The following is a 15,631-nucleotide window of genomic DNA, read 5'->3' on the forward strand; positions in this document are numbered from 1 at the left end:
ATCAGGAGGATGTTTCTTCTTGGGGAACAACTTAATATCGTGGTTTAGTAAGAAGCAAAACCATGTTTCGCTGTCTACTGCTGAAGCTGAATACATAGCAGCTGGAAGTAGTTGTTCTCAACTGGTGTGGATGAAACAAATGTTGACTGAATACAATGTCACACAAGACGTCATGACATTGTACTGTGATAACCTGAGTGCTATAAACATCTCAAAGAACCCTATTCAGCACAACATGACCAAACATATTGATATTCGTCACCATTTTATTATAGAACTTGTGGAGGATAAGACTGTAGTCTTAAAGCATGTTGCTACTGAGATGCAGTTAGCTGATATTTTTACAAAGGCCTTGGATACAAATCAACTTGAATTCTTGAGAGGGAAATTAGGGATTTGCATTTATGAAAGTTTGTAGCAATTAATCTGGAGTGGAAAAAGTAATCAAATTACTGCCTATTGTCTTAAAATAAAGTGTCCTCATTATGGTAAATCATCACTTTGGTTTGGAAATACCATCTATTCCATCTTCACACGCTTCCCCCATAACCTCACTACCTACTCCAACTCTTCCATCTTCCTGCTCCTTCTCCACAAACCTCTGCTAGGGAAACCGTGACTTTTCTAGAAAAACTCCAAAATGTCACAACATTAAGATACGTCTGCCTCTAAAAATACTAAGTCTACTCCCAGGGTTCGTGCTCCTCCCATGGGCGTCCCTGATGATGAGATTCTGGATGTTGCTCCTCTCTCTGTTATTCCCGGCGTGGACATTGATTTGAACCAACCCATCTCCTTTGATGCCTCCGCTTCTGCATGTTCAAATCAAGGAATCCCTCTAGTATTCCTTCTGGTTCTACTCCTACCACTAACTCTAAGGAAGGAACACACTATACTGATCGTGTTATAAGAGACCTAGTCACTAGAATTCTTAATGAAGGCCACTCTGTGAAGGGAGTTTCTACTCCCCTGTCTCAAATGTACCCCTCTCATGAGGTTGAACAACATAGTAGTGAGGATGAAGATTCCTCCAATTCTGAAAAGGAATTGGCTGCTGAAGGGTTGCATTCTCTAGGGCAGACCATGTCTGAAAAGGGGAAATTTGTGGCTTCTCACACTGATAATGCTTCCCACTCTGAAAAGCATGATGAGGCAAACGTTGTGATTGATTTAGAGGATGGTAGCTCTGATGATCAAGAGGAAAGCTTGATTCATCACATGAAGCCAAATATGGCCAAACGCTTGAAGAATCACAAAGGAAAATTTGTTGCTGAACTTATGTCAGCTAGAAAAGCCAAGAAGACTGCAGGTATTGGCCCCTCCAAACCATGGAGCAAGGTCGAAGTAAAGAAGAGGAAGGCCAGAGATGATTCTGAGCCTGAAGAGGGTGTTGAGGAAGATGTCCCTGACATCTCGCCTGCAAAGAAGACTACTATTAGGAAGTCTCCTGTCAAAGTCTCTGATGTTAATTTGGATAACATCTACTTCCATCTTGAGGATGGAGCTGCTAAGTGGAAATTTGTGATTCAGAGAAGGGTAGCTATGGAAAGGGAGTTGGGAAAAGATGTTGCTGATGTCAAGGAGGTCATGGACCTGATAAAAGCTGTTGGGTTGTTGAAGACTGTTGATGGGTTCTCTCAATGTTATGAAGGTTTAGTTAAGGAATTTATTGTCAACATTCTTGAGGATATTTCTGATAAGAACAACAAGGAGTTCTGCAAGGTGTTTGTGAGGGGTAAGTGTATAACATTTTCTCCTACTGTTATTAATAATTTTCTAGGCAGAAAAAATGAGGGTGCAGGTGAATTAGAAGTTACAGACAATCAGGTATGTAGGGAGATTACATCTAGGCAGGTGAAAGTTTGGCCCGTTAAAAAGCATCTTCCTGCTGGGAAATTGACTGTCAAGTATGCTATCCTACATAAAATAGGAGCTGCTAATTGGGTCCCTACCAACCATATCTCCACCATTGCTAATACCCTTGGGAGGTTTATTTTTGCTGTTGAAACAAAAGTGAAATTTGACTATGGTAGATTTATGTTTGAACAAATCATCAAGCATGCAACTACTAACGCAGTTAAGCTTCCAATTGCTTTTCCCTCTATGATCTATGGAATTATCTTGAATCAACATCCTGGTATTCTGTGCTCTAATGACTTACCTAGTAAAAGAAAACCTGCTCTGTCTATGCACTACAAACTGTTTGAAGGAAGTCATGTCGAGGATATTGCCCTGACATCTGCCATGAAGAGGCCAGCCTTAAAAGTTGGACCAATTGCTGAGCTTAAGGAGACACGCAAAGAGCTAGGTGAAAGGATAAGGGTAGCCACAACTAGGAAACAATCGTTGGAAGCCTTGATTGCAAGCTTGGAGCAGGCTGAGGGTGAAAATATTGAACATGCTAATGTCAGCCATGAAGAAGAAGTTGAAGCCCACACCTCTAGTGAGAGGTCTGTAAACAATGATGATGCCAGTGGCAATTCTGGTTCTGGTGATGTTGAAGAGTCTGCAAACTCAAGCTCTACTGAGTAGCTCTATTGACTCTGGTCTCCCTTGATTTGATGATTTTCTTGGTCGTTTGTTGATTTGGTGGATTTCTTTGTTTTTTTGTGGTTTGTTTCTCAGCATTCTTTCAGCTGTGTATGAACTTGGTGTTGCAACTTTTTAACTTCTGGTATTTCGGTTAATGACTAGATAGACATTTATTTTGTCTCTTTGGTCTCTTTTGGCTAAAAAGGGGGAGAAGTAGCTGTAGATGTAGCTGTCGTTATTGTTGTTGTCTGTTTGTCTGATACAGGGGGAGCATTCTGGTGTTTGTTTGTTTGGCACAGGGGGAGAAGTCTCTGGGGTCTGTGTGTGTGAAGCAGTGTGGTTGTTGCTTGTTGTGGACTGGCTTAAGGGGGAGCTGTTGTATTCTGGGATGTTGCATGGACTTGAGGGAGAGTACAAGCACTTGTGTGTTTACTAGTTGTAATTTTTGCTAGTAATGTGTGTATGTTTACTTCTGCTGTTGAACTGATACTTTGATTGATTTCTTGTGAACGTGTGATCTGCTGTTTGTTTTAGCCAAAATTTGCCAAAAGGGGAGTTTGTTGGTTCTATGAATTGGCATCAATTTTGGTAAAACTTAAGTGTTACCACAAGAAGTCACGCTTGTTGTCTTGACATGTGATATCAACTTTTTGCAGGTTGTTCGATATGGTTGTGCAGGATTTATTCAAGATGTCAGACCCGATGTTACGACATGTGCATACAGAACATTCAGTCGGAATGTTATGTATTTTGTTGTTGCGTTTTTCATGCAAGTCTTTGTATGCTTATGTGTGGTGATTGCACGCGTTATTCAAGGAGTAATTCTATTTAAAACCAAAATATTCTGTTTCCAAAGAGGAATGATTTGTTACTAATTCCTAGGGAATACACGTTAAATAGAATTAGGGTTTCATGTTGCCCAGGCCCATTCAGAAAGCTTCTATTTAAAGACCATGTGAACCCTGTGTGATGTACAGAAAATATGAACGTTGAAGTGAGTGAGTATTAGGGTTGTTAGCCTAATGTACGTTTGTGAATTGTGAGCCATTCATTCATCTTATTGATGTGTGAATTGGACTAAGTTTTGAGTTGTAATTTGTCCACTCTAAGCTTTGAAGTACGAGTGTATTTATTTACTTGATTGAAGCTTTTAAGCAAGATCAAGTGTGTGTTCTTGAAGTGTGTCTTCTTTCTTTGTGGTATTTGTTCTAGTATCACTGCTGTGATTAGGGGGGAGTGAGTAGGGTCTCATATCTAAGAGTTCTTAGATAGAAGTCACACGGGTAGAGATTAGGTGAAAAGACTGTAACTTGAAGTTGTTTACTGAGAGTCTTTAAACTAATTCTGTTTAGTGGATTTCCTTCCTGGCTTGGTAGCCCCTAGACGTAGGTGTGTTTGCACCGAACTGGGTTAACAATTGCCTGTGTCGTTTTTTAATTGTTTAATGATTTTATTCTATTTATATTTCATCTGTTGTTCAGATATTAGTGTCGTGACATTACCTTCGACATCTCATATCTGATACCAGAATTTCACCTTCTTAGGTTAGATGAATGTTTATCTCGTTCGATGGCTAACTTGGGGAATGGATGTCATTTTGGAATGGCCTTTGGAGAGAGAGAGAGAGAGAGAGAGAGAGAGAGAGAGAGAGAGAGAGAGAGAGAGAGAATCTTTGTTCTAGGTTTCTCTTCTTAATGAATTAGTTGTTGACAAAAATATTTGTATCACAAATATGAGAAGATTAGGTTGAGATTCTAAAGGTCTAAGTTGGAAGTGGCATATGAGATTTTCGTTTAGGAGGAGGAGCAAGTGACAAAGTGTCACTATTGATAGGATACCATTGTTTTGTAGGATAATGTTGCCGAGCGTTAAGAGTGCACCCTTGATTGTGATGCAGGATACTCGATAAAAAGTTTCATATCATATTCTAACTCATGAATATCAGATTGATCCCGAATCATCCCGAGATCCCATTTAAAATAAAATCATGTTTCCTTAAAATGTTTATGTTTTCCTAGAAGTTGGTCAACATAAAATCTATACTAAAGATAATGTGGAGGGAAAAATACCTTTAGGCCTGAAGGGTATGAATGTGGATGTAGATGAGAGCTCTCAATATCTATTCCTAAAATATGAATTTTTTGGATCAAATTTTGAGTTGTGTCATGTAATGGCCAAGAATTTTGTGCCCTTATGATTGTCATCAATGCTAATACCCTTCAATTTTGTGGATCTCATCAATGCCAAGGCCCTTCGCATATTCCCTCTGTTGGTGTAAGCCCTAGAGGCCAATACTTTTGGTACTTGTATCGAATTATTTAAAGGCAATTTCTTTATTATGGTTGATTAATAAAGTCCCTAGAATAGATAGTCCGTTTAATGTATTAAGTGTGACTTAATCATGAGAACACATTAAACATAAGGGCACTGTTCTTAAAGTATCCGTAGTCGAGCTTTAATGTGAAGTGGGATAACATTAAAGCATTAAGACTATTATGTTTGTAGACTGATGATCACATCTCATGGATCATGGATAAAGAGTTATCAAGTCTTAAACATAGGTATGAATATTAGGAGTAATATTTATACCGGATTAACCCGCTATGAGAATACTATATAGAAAGTTATGCAAAATGTCATAAGTTATTCTCATGGTGATAATAGTGTATACCACTCTTCGACCTGAAACCACTATGGATCCTAGATGTAGAGTCGAGTGCTTTGTTGCTGATCCAACGTTGTCCGTAACTGGATAACCATAAAGACAGTTGATGGGTACTCCACAAAGCATGCTGAGGGATATGAGTGTCCTAGATGGAATTTTCCCATCCTGCATAACAGGATAAATGTCTATGGGCCCAATATTGAACTAGACAAGGGTGACACTGTCTATACCTTGTGTTCAATATAAACATAAGGGCAAAGGGGTAATTATACACATAATTATTATCACATGAGGTTTTGTCAGATCACATGACATTTTCGTGACTTGGGTAGCAGTGATGTGTTGCTAGATACCGCTCACTGTTTATTATGTTAAATGCGTGATTTAATATAATTGTCAACGCCGCGAAAACCTATAGGGTCACACACAAAGGACGGATTGATGAGAGATAGAGTAACTAAGGAACACCGTAAGGTACGGTGCACTTAAGTGGGAGACGAAATATGGTAAGGTACCAAATACTTAAGTGATTTTGGGCATATTATAAGATATGGCCCAAAATACACTTAAGTGGGCTTTTTAGCTTGAAGCCCACACAAGTGGTTCTATAAATAGAACCCCTTGGGTAGAAGCATTGTCACTCCAATCCACTGAGACTGAAATTCAAGTAAAGACTTGGAATTTCGTTTCCCTCTTTCTCTCACTCAAAGCCTTCATTCATAACAGCTAGCACTGCGATTGAAGGAATCCGTTCGTGTGGACTGAGTAGAGACGTTGTCATCGTTCAACGTTCGTGATCGCCCCGTGGATCTGTATCAAAGGTTTTTTGATCATTATCAGAGATCTGCACCAAAAGTTTGAATCGCCACAAGAGGTAACGATTCTATCACTGATCATGCCCATTCGTAAGGATCACTAAATGGAGAAATTTTTAAATTTCGCTGCGCCTTGTATGGCAATTCTTCTTCACCCTCAAATATGCCATTGTCATTTCATAGTTAAAACAATTTGTGGGAATCTTTTGAGTTGTTTGAACCTGATCAACTTCACCGTCCCACATGAAAAATCCACAGCTTACCCCACTTTGCAATTAGGTTCAGAACAATTGTAAAAGAAAATGTTAACCGAAAAGAGAAGAACAACATGAATTGAAACTTACTCATGATTGTCAACATTTCCAAAATACGGAGAACAACATGAACTAAAACTTACCCCTGAATATCAATATTTCCATAATTTTCTATTAGGGTTATCTATGGTGCTTGATACCCACATCTTCGTTCATTATATCCACATATGGGCAAACTCAATCCACTTGAGTTACCAATGGATGAAGTTTTTCCTTCACCCATGTTTTCAAACACAAAGAAAATGAACAATACGAACCTTCGAAACGGAATACAAGACCATCTACGAACCTTCGAACCCTAGACTCGGCAAATGCTAAAGATGAAAAATAGGAACCTTCGAGACCTAGCTTCAGCAAACGGTAACGATGAACAATTGTGAATTTGGGCTTCAACAAACCTACAGGATGAAGAACATTAACTCTATACATGTAATCTGTGTTGAAATAATGCTCTCATGGCCACACTAGATTAAGTGTGAAAAATAAAATCCACGTCAGATTATGAAGCAATGACACGATGGAACAAATATAGAATCTGGATTAAAATAGTGCACTCATGGTCCATTAAGAGATAATATTCATATTATAAGGAGGAAATCAATTCTTTTACAAGGATGCAAATCAAAACTCTCTTACATTGCAAAGTGTGTCGTATGTTTAACCCTTTTAGTAATGTGTCTCGTAACGTCATCTAATTAACACATCTAGGATATTTAAAAGGAAATAAATTTGCATACTTTCAGCAATAAAGAATCAAAACTTTTGCCATTGATTCAAAATGTCAAAATCTTTTCTTAATGGTGATTGAAGGTCAAATGATCTGAGGCGTGTTCAATTTAAATTCTTGATGCTTAGCCTTCGCTAATTTTTGATATTTCATCATATAGCTAATTTTCTTGTTTTTGTTTTCTTTTGTTTTTGACATCAGTCAACCTCAAAAAAATTAAATACATGAAACATAAATAAATTTAAGATTTAATTGTGCTTTTAGTTCTTTTATTTTGGTTTTTTGATTTTTGATTCTACTATTTTAAAATTCAGAATTTTGATTTCCGTCTTTTTATTTTTATTTACTTTTGATTCCCTTATTTTAAAATTCAGAATTTTGATCCCCACATTTTTATTTTTTATTTATTTATGATCTTCCTATTTAAAGTTTTGTTTTGAATTTTAGTCCCTTTTTTAATATGAAACAAATTTTTAGGAGGATCAAAAGTAAAATAAAAATAAAAATAAAGGGATCAAAAGTAAAAGAATAAAAATAAGGGTATAAAAATTCCAGATTATAAAATAAGAAAATAAAAAAATAAAAAATAAAAAAGAAGATTTTTTTTTATAATTAAACCTAAATTTAAAAGACGGATAACGAAACTTAGAGAAGTAGAGATATAATTTTAACTATGGGTAATGTTATTGTGCCATAGAGGTACAAGATAAGAACTAAAGAAAGTAATTTTGTATTGAAAATTGTGCATTGACTTTAATAAAAATATAAAATTAATTTTATAATTGATTTTTTTAATACAAACTTTCTACAAGTAGTGAATGTCTTATCTTATTCCCGTAGTATACAAATTACTATTAACCATTACCCATTTGCATTAAATGCACTGTTACAACTATTTGAATGAATTTATTGCTTGTTTATTGATCACCACAACAACTCTAGAATTTATGAATTTATTGCTTGTTTATTGATCACCACAACAACTCTAGAATTTATTACTTCGTCGTTAGATATTTATTCTTAAATTCCTTATCGTCTGATGTCAGCTTTTTTTCATGTCTAATACAAATCCAAATATTTGACATTTTATATTTAACATATTTTATATATGATTAATTTAAGCAGAAGTAAGTGATGAAAAACTCAAATTAAAAGTGCCTATATATTTCAAGTTTTAGTTCATACTCTGAAATTACGTGTTTAAAATTTTTGAAGTGAGTTTCATTATTTACTAGTACTCCTTAATTTCAAATTATAAATCACTTTGAAAAAATATTATTTTAAATTATACATTATTTTACAATTTTAATATAGTATTAATAATCTTTTAATCTTTTATTACCATTTATTACTCTTACCTTTAAATTTTTAAATATAATTGATGGAGAATAATATTATAAAATTATATATAATTTTTCTTTTTTATATAAAATTAATTAAATTTTTTAATTCGTCTAAAATGCTTAGAACGATTAGTAATTTGAGATTGAGAAAGAATTATATTTATTTTATTATAAGAAAAAATAATTAATGCTAACCTATATCCCAAAAACAAAAGTTAATGAATTATTTATAAAAATATTCTTTTAAAATGCATGCATTCAATTTTTTAAAATTCTAAGCACTATTATTCAACCTTTTTAAAATATTATAGTGTTCTTTTTGATAATAATCTAATGATTAAATATGAATAAATGAAATATCATAAATTGAAATTCATATTTTTATATTTCATGTTCTTACACAACTATTTATTTATCATGTGACAATACACTATATTTTTAGGATACACATTAGTGACAACCATGAAAATTTAGATGTCACAAACTCATAAAAATATAACATGATTCAAAAGCTTAAAGAAAAAAAAGATTAAAAAACACTTTTAAAAATATTTATTAATTAAGTTAGCATTTAGATACCCTTTACTTTTAATTGGGTATACTCTCAACCAAATAGTATAATTTAATATTTTATTTTATTATATTTGAAAATAAATTAAATTTTAAAATAAATTAAATTTTAAAATAATAACTTTTAATACATAAATTTCTTAATTTAATTTAATATTTCACTTTAATCTCTTAATTAAAAAAATATTATAAATTAATTTTTTAATTTTATATTTATTATTCTTTTGATCTCTTCTATCCATTTTTGAAGAAAACAATATTAAATTTTGGTGACGTGATATAACAAGATTATTACTAATACAAATCTAAAATAATATATATAATTAAAAACTGATATATTATTTAAATTATGGAGGTTTGTTTTCAACCTCCGAAAACAGATCCTTCCTATTATAGTATATTAATTTTGGTAATTAATTAAGAATAAAAGAATTTATACTAATCTTAAACTCTTGACATAAAAAAATTTACCAATTAATTATTCACCAAAGATATTAAGTAAACCAACTTTCTTTTAAACTATTTATTAACTATTGTGGTATTATATCCATTTCTTTTCGAAAAACTTTATACATTGATTTCCATGTTGCCGTCCTGGAAGTGGTTGTCACGTTTGTATTTTGAAAATAGATAATAATCTGAACTTAAATAAAAACAAATCAACAGCGCACTCCATTTTCAATATATATATATATATATATATATATATATATATATATATATATATATATATATATATATATATATATATATATATATATATATACCAACCATCTTATCTTAGAATATAGCATTATTGCTAATTTTCAGTCATCTTTTCTGAGTCAACACCTAAATCTACAGCACACTTTTCAGCCATTAATACTTTTCTTTTGATTCAGAATCTAGTTACTTAACAATAATCACTTATTTGAGTCTGTTCAATACACCTTCAACATTTTTCATTCAAGAAAACAAGAAGGTTCTTTCTTTCAATGAACCTAGATATTGTAAAGATAGTTATATAGTTTGTGTTGTTTCTGTTGCATAATGGTGCCGCAAAACATGAAGGAACATCTTGCTTTGGCGGTTAGAAGCATCCAATGGAGCTATGTAATCTTCTGGTCTGAATATGTTAACCAACCAGGGTAAGATAGATACTATCTGTTTCATTCATAGTAGTGCTTTTTCTCAAAATCTGAAATATGGTGTTACTTGTTGCTTTATGAGTTGTTGCTAAGAAGCTGTTATATTCAAAATCGATTTTGAGGCTGTTTCTATTGATTTATTTTAGTTAGTTAGCACTTCTGAGACTATTTGAATAGACTATTTAATAGCTTATGCATAAGCACTTATTAGATAAGCTGTAGCTGTTTATCCGAACGAGGCTTTTTCGTTGACGATTTTGCAGGGTGTTGGGTTGGGGGGAAGGATATTACAATGGAGACATTAAGACAAGGAAAACAAATCAAGGAGTGGAGCTTAGTTCCGACGAAATCGGCTTACAGAGAAGTGAGCAACTGAGAGAGCTGTTTAGGACTCTGAAACCTGTTGAAACGAGTCCTCAAACAAAAAGGCCTACTGCAGCACTTTCACCAGAAGATCTCACAGATACTGAGTGGTATTATTTGGTTTGCATGTCCTTTGTATTCAAGATTGGCCAAGGGTAAATTAATCTCATTCATCTTTTCCCCTTTAAAAAGTGTGTTTAGTACTATTAATTATCCTCAAATCTGTGTGTGTGTGTTCTTAGGTTACCAGGAAGAGCTCTAGCAAATGGCCAACCAATTTGGCTGATCAATGCTTATTCTACTGATTGCAAAGTGTTTAGTCGCGCTCTGCTCGCAAAGGTACGTTTCTCGACCTTGATTGTTCTTCTGATTTTGAAATGAAATGACACAAAAGTGCTTTACACCTAAAAAAAGGTGTGTCCGTGTCCGTGTCCGTGTCCGTGTCCGTGTCTGTATCAGTACTTCATAGCAAGTGTAAAACTAATCTTGTTTCTTTTGTTTTATTTTATAAACACACTTGTAACCTTTGTCTTCTCTCATGCTCAGAGTGCATCTATTCAGACAGTGGTGTGTTTTCCTTTTATGAAAGGGGTTATTGAGCTAGGTACAACTGATCTGGTAAGTTTTTTCGGTTCTTGCATTCGGTTTTTAACATTAGTATTAATATTATGTTATTTCCCCCTCAAATTCTTGTAATCATGTTGCTGAGTGCTGAATTCTTCTCCCCTTTGTGTGAAGGTATTGGAAGATCTCAGTCTCATTCAACAGATCAAAACTTTGTTGAATATTCTAAGTGTCGATGAGCCTATTAACGTTCGAGCTACATTGAATTCGAGAAATACCAAAGATGTTGCTTGTGTCGCAGCATTTGATCATAATGACTATAATGTTGAATTAATTCCGGAAGTTGGATATGACATAATCAATAGAACAACCTCTCCTAGTGGTAGTTCAAATGCATTACAAACCAATCAACTACGAGATGAAACATTCATGGTCGAAAGCTGGCGCGTTATGGAAGATGATTTGAGCAACTGTGTCCATAACTCCATGAATTCAAGTGACTGCATATCACAAACTATTGCTTCTGCTCCTAAGGGTAGAGAAGAAGATTGCAACAATGACCAAAAAATGACCTTAGTAGATCCCTTAAGTGAGGATTGGCACTATCAGAAAATTCTTGCAGCGCTTTTGAAAAGCAATGACCAGTTAACAATGGGGATGCATTTTCAAAACTTTCATCAGGAATCAAGCTTTTGTGTTTGGAACAAAGGAGGGCCATTGGATTGCCATAGGCCAAGACAAGGAACGTCGCAAAAGTTATTGAAGAAGATCTTGTTCGAAGTTCCGCGGATGCACATGGATGGTTTGGTTGAATCTCAAGAAGAGAATGACTATAGAGAGGGAACAAGACTTGAGACTGAAGAAGGTATGAACCATGTTTTGTCAGAAAGAAGGAGAAGAGCAAAACTAAATGAAAGGTTTTTAACCCTTAGATCAATGGTCCCTTCAAATAGTAAGGTAATAATTTTATTATATTTTAGTCATCATATTTATTAGATTCGATATTAATCATCACCTGTGAAGCACATATGCGATACTAACACTAATAATATAATCACATGACTCGAATACATATGCGATACTAACACTAATAATATAATCACATGCGATACTGACACTAATAATATAATCACATATGCGATACTGACACAAACACATATGCGATACTAACACTAATAATATAATCACATGACTCGAACATCAGACACGCATTCAATATGAAATGACGATGCTACATAGGCCATCACCTATGAAGCCTTGACACAAAGGTAGGTGCGATACTGACACTAACACATCGACACTTATAATAATCACATGATCAGACATCAGACACGCCTTCAATATGAAATGACGGTGCTACATAAGTCATCACCTATGAAACACTGACACAAATACAGACGCGATGCTGACACTAACACTAGTAATAATCACATGACTCAAACATTAGACACACTTTCAATATGAAATGACGGTGCTACATAAGTCATCGCCTATAAAGCACCGACACAAACACAGACACGATACTAACACTAACACACCGACAGTGATAATAATTATATGACTCAGACAGCAGACACACATTCAATATAAAATTATGGTGCTACATAAGTCATCACTGCTCAACTAATTTAGGACATCATTCCTGCAGGATGACAAAGTTTCTATACTAGATGATGCAATTGAATACCTTAGAAAGCTTGAGAAAAGGATAAAAGAAATGCAAGGCCAAAGAGAGCCAACTGATATAGAGTCTAGAAGTAAAAGAACACATCATGATATGATGGAGAGGACTTCTGATCATTATTATAACAACAAAACAAACAATGGCAAGAAACCAATGGTGAAGAAGAGGAAAATATGCGACATAGACGAGACGAGGAGAGTGATTTACTCAGATGCTTTGAACGGAAGTTCTACTAGTGATGTTAGTGTCAAAATGAGTGACAATGGAGCTGTGATTGAAATCAAGTGCCCCTGTAGATCAGGAAGGATATTGGAAATTATGGAAGCAGTTAACAATCTCAACATAGATTTTAATTCAGTTCAATCAACAGAAGCTGATGGGAGTCTTCATCTGATCATAAAATCTAAGGTCAGATCTTGGTTGTATAATATGATGAATCACTGCATAAATATTGTAGCCTTATGTGTAAATTTATGCATCCTTTTGTTTACAGTTTACAGGATCAACTAATGCAACAGCAAAAAGGATCAAACAAGCCCTTCAAAAAGTGGCTTCAAAGTTTTAATGGAAACAATTTGATTCCTGCCACTACCTTCTTACACAGAGATTCTTTTCTGAAGACTTGTGATATATGGAAAAATAAGCCTGGTGATGTAACATAGACATTTGTAAATGGGTAGGTAGGCTTAGTTGACATCATAGTACTGAAGTAAAGTAACCAATGATTTCACATGAGTCTAAAAGTCTCATTTTGTTTATACTTTCACTACTTTGCTGGCTTTTGACGTATTAAATACTAGGCCGGGCCATTAGATTATTAAGTCTAAACTTGCTCTCAAGAGATATTATTAGTCTAAGGTCAAAGTAATTTAATTTAACACTACATACTTTAAATAAGACTAAGTCACCTTCCTTCCAAGAGCAAACTGACCGTCTGTCCGGCAAAAGGTCGTAGAAAAACAAGATTATGAAGTATTGTTCGCTTTTGAGTAATGAAAATTCGTCACGACTTTATCTTTTTAAAAAAGTATCTTGTTAAATTGAGGAGTGTGATTGTTCTATATAAATTATCCTTAATCTCGACTCTCAAACAATAAAACTATTTTGGGTACAGGAACAATTGCCCCCAATCGAGACTAAAGGTAGGATGTGAGCATGTGGTCCCGAAGGTGGAAATAGGCCAAACCAGATCAAGCTCAGCTTCAGCCTGACTTATGATAAATTTTAAGGGTCCGAATCTAGCCTATGGTCTATTAAAGATTTTTCTGATTTTTAAAAAGTCTGTCCTACTTTAAAATTCTGTTTAATATTAAGATTTTCAAATAGATATACATATATAACCCAACTTATTAAACTTCATATGTTTTTTTAATAATTTAAATTTGACCTATTTAATTAAATAGACTTTTAAAAAATTTAAACCTAACATTTTTATTAAATCAGATCAAATCAAATCATATTTAAATAGGTCAAATTATAGGCATTTGTAGGTCGGTCTGACCTATTCTCATCCCCAGGCCCGACCACTCCTTCTAACGCTAATGTTTTAGTCGATATCAAGTCAGTGTCACTACGACTACAATGTATTATCTATTTTGAATGTCAGAATTCGTCACGATTTTGTCCTTTTGAAAAAGAAGTCTTTTTGAATTGAGGAGTGTAGATGTTATAAATAAACTCCTTGTAGTCACGATTCTCAAAAAATATGAGACTATTTTGATGTACATGAACAATTGCCCTTCAATTGAGACTAAGGGACATGGTGCAAACCTCGGATATGTGAGTCTGCATTCTTAGAAACGACATCACCAATTTCAAGTATGTGTTATTACATCTATAAGATATTACCCATTCTTAGAAACGACATCAGTATTCCATTCAATTTCAAGTATGTGTTATTACAACTATAAGATATTACCAATTTTAAATGTAACTCTAAAAATAATGTCAAAATTTTATCTTTTAGAATAACTTTGCACTTTCTTCTTTCTTTTTAGAGATGAATAAATTATATTATGTTACTTTTAAAAAAAAATTGTCAAATGTTCCTTAAATTTTTTATATACAATACCATTTAATTTATTTTAACCTAAGTATTAACTTCAAGTCACCATTTAAGTCACCAATAAACATTTGATAACTATTTAAGAGGAAATTTGAACTTTGACCGTTGTTACCAAACTCCTATATATAGCTGAAAAGCTAGTGGACATGAAAATGAATACATTAATAAACTCTGGATGATCTGGTCGTGAAAAACTGCTAATCTTCAAATATTTTATTAAACTTCAAAAGTCCTGTCTGTCCTAAACAGCTGAGCTAGCAATACCAACACCTCAAACTCTTAGATTTTGACCACTCTTTCATAGAGTTTTGAATGACAGATCTAAATAGGATGAACATGTTAGTTATATATATATATATATATATATATATATATATATATATATATATATATATATATATATATATATTTTTCTTGTCAATGTAATTAATCAGTATCAATCAATACCAAATCTATATTTTGCTACTGTTATGTCTGTCTGTTCTAATATGGAGAAAGCTGGATTTCTACAACTCTATCTACATATATGCCTGTTTTTTGGAAATACATGTTGCATCTAGACAAATCGATCACGCCGTGAAGCTGCATCCAACACAATGTCATCAAATTTTAGCAGTGTATTTATATAAAAAAACAAAAATACCAAATCTATTACTTCATTATCATACCAGAAAAAGAAAACAAACATCAAAATCCTTTTTTCTTTCTCTTCTATTTCAAGAATGCCCCCACTAAATTTTTTTTCTCATTTATTGCAAAACAATACAATTCTAGGACACAAAATCTTCAACTCATTGAAAAATGCAAATGCAACACCCCTAATTATATGTCTAAAATAATAATTAGTGATATTAATATTTTG

The 15,631-nt window shown here is 33.6% G+C and overlaps 2 protein-coding genes across 2 annotated transcripts; both read left to right on the forward strand.

Annotated features, from left to right (window-relative positions):
• The first annotated feature begins 816 nt into the window (after positions 1-816).
• Positions 817-2,532, forward strand: LOC127102025 (uncharacterized). The gene has a single exon (XM_051039443.1). It carries the CDS (start codon positions 817-819, stop codon positions 2,530-2,532), a length of 1,716 nt encoding a protein of 571 aa, XP_050895400.1.
• Positions 2,533-9,748: 7,216 nt separating this feature from the next.
• Positions 9,749-13,462, forward strand: LOC127105581 (transcription factor GLABRA 3). Its single transcript, XM_051042775.1, has 7 exons — positions 9,749-10,093; positions 10,357-10,611; positions 10,699-10,795; positions 11,003-11,074; positions 11,195-11,977; positions 12,669-13,112; positions 13,198-13,462. Exons 1-7 carry the CDS (start codon positions 9,996-9,998, stop codon positions 13,267-13,269), a joined length of 1,821 nt encoding a protein of 606 aa, XP_050898732.1. The 5' UTR covers positions 9,749-9,995; the 3' UTR covers positions 13,270-13,462.
• Positions 13,463-15,631: the final 2,169 nt, after the last annotated feature.

The sequence above is a fragment of the Lathyrus oleraceus genome, chromosome 7, assembly GCF_024323335.1.
Source record: "Lathyrus oleraceus cultivar Zhongwan6 chromosome 7, CAAS_Psat_ZW6_1.0, whole genome shotgun sequence".
NCBI lineage: Eukaryota > Viridiplantae > Streptophyta > Magnoliopsida > Fabales > Fabaceae > Lathyrus > Lathyrus oleraceus.

Coding starts and splice junctions, on each gene's coding strand:
- LOC127102025 (XM_051039443.1), top strand. CDS start 817: ATGTTCAAATCAAGGAATCCCTCTAGTATTCCTTCTGGTTCTACTCCT.
- LOC127105581 (XM_051042775.1), top strand. CDS start 9,996: ATGGTGCCGCAAAACATGAAGGAACATCTTGCTTTGGCGGTTAGAAGC. Junction 10,094..10,356: donor GAATATGTTAACCAACCAGG/GTAAGATAGATA, acceptor ACGATTTTGCAG/GGTGTTGGGTTGGGGGGAAG. Junction 13,113..13,197: donor ATCTGATCATAAAATCTAAG/GTCAGATCTTGG, acceptor TTTTGTTTACAG/TTTACAGGATCAACTAATGC.